Source organism: Aplysia californica, unplaced genomic scaffold (genome assembly GCF_000002075.1).
Source record: "Aplysia californica isolate F4 #8 unplaced genomic scaffold, AplCal3.0 scaffold00012, whole genome shotgun sequence".
Taxonomy (NCBI): Eukaryota; Metazoa; Mollusca; class Gastropoda; order Aplysiida; family Aplysiidae; genus Aplysia; species Aplysia californica.
Genome location: NW_004797282.1, coordinates 740,270 through 741,552, shown reverse-complemented (window position 1 = coordinate 741,552; position 1,283 = coordinate 740,270). Strand labels below are relative to the sequence as shown.

The 1,283-nt window shown below is 40.0% G+C and overlaps 1 protein-coding gene across 1 annotated transcript in view; it reads right to left on the bottom strand.

The window, feature by feature from the left end:
• LOC101855158 (acid sphingomyelinase-like phosphodiesterase 3a) overlaps positions 1–1,283 on the bottom strand; it is a gene marked incomplete in the record, with an annotated part of 19,913 nt that overhangs the window by 5,513 nt on the left and 13,117 nt on the right. Inside the window, 1 exon segment of the mRNA XM_013083954.2 lies at positions 507–751. Coding sequence (XP_012939408.1) covers positions 507–751 — 245 coding nt within the window.

The window sequence follows — 1,283 nt, the reverse complement described above, 5'->3', positions numbered from 1 at the left end:
TCTCTCTCTCTCTCTCTCTCTCTCTCTCTCTCTCTCTCTCTCTCTCTCTCTGCCTGTTTTTGCCTGTTTTTCAATAGCATAATGGTCCACGGTCAAAATTGAGTTTGATTTAGAAGAAAATTTAAATTTACACCAACAAGGGCCAAATTGTCATGGTGCGGGACAAATGGCCATGGTCAGACTTAAGCCATGTGTGTTATGATAAAGAATTGATTTCAGTAATGACTCCATGTTTTTATATTCTTTTTTTTTATTAAGTGCCAATAGGGGCCTATATTCTTTTCTTTTTTAATTGAAGAAATTGCAAAACGACCTTAGTGATACATTTTGTTCAATGAATTGAGAACTTCTCGTTGTTTTGTTGCTGTTTTCCTTTAGCTTCCTCAAAACTTTAAAAAAATGACTTAGGCCATTTGTTCACAACAACCACGACTGTGACGGAATGTTCTTTATAAGTGTTGGGGACACCCAACTTCTGAATTTTTCCAAAAACATGACATTGTCACCTTTGCGGAAATTGTCTATCTGCTCTGGGTCCTTGATCCATCCCGCCCACATCGCAGCCATTGACTTGTACATTCGGTCTGTCTTCGCTTCCGCTTGGTCGTGGGGGTAAAAATCGTGGTTGCCTAGCGACGGATAAACAGGAACTGATGGGAAGCTGGCATTAATGGCAGACGTGACGTTTTTCATGATGGCCAGATTTGTTTCCAGATCCATGTACTTGTCGTCAATGTGAGCCACGTTGTCTCTGTGAACGAGGACAGACAATTCTTCAGCGGAGGGAAAACAAATCCCAAAGCGGTTTTAGTAGTCAAATTACTCAGCACCTGAAATCCTGGTCAATATACAGTCAACTACAGATGAGTTGATGTCGTCAGGGGAGTGGAGAAAAAAGATCAGTTCATCCGAAGTTCAACTTAATCGTTGAGAATTGTAAAGAACAGATGTAGGAACCTAGGAAAAAATCAATTTAACCAAAGAACAACTCAAGCGAGTTCAACATAAGCGGAATCGACTGTAATAACGATGATAACCACTTTCAATTTCGTCCTGAAAATTATTATATTATTATACATCGCCAAAGGATAGAAATAGGCAACATGAAAATTAGCTGCTGGAGCAGCAGTATTGGTAATTGTAGGAGAATACAAGTGGTGGCGCTGACGGTGTGGTCAGAGCAGTTTTAGCACGTGGGTGCTGCTGAAGAGATGAGATAATGATGATGATGATGATGATGATGATGATGATGATGATGATGATGATGATGATGATGATGATGA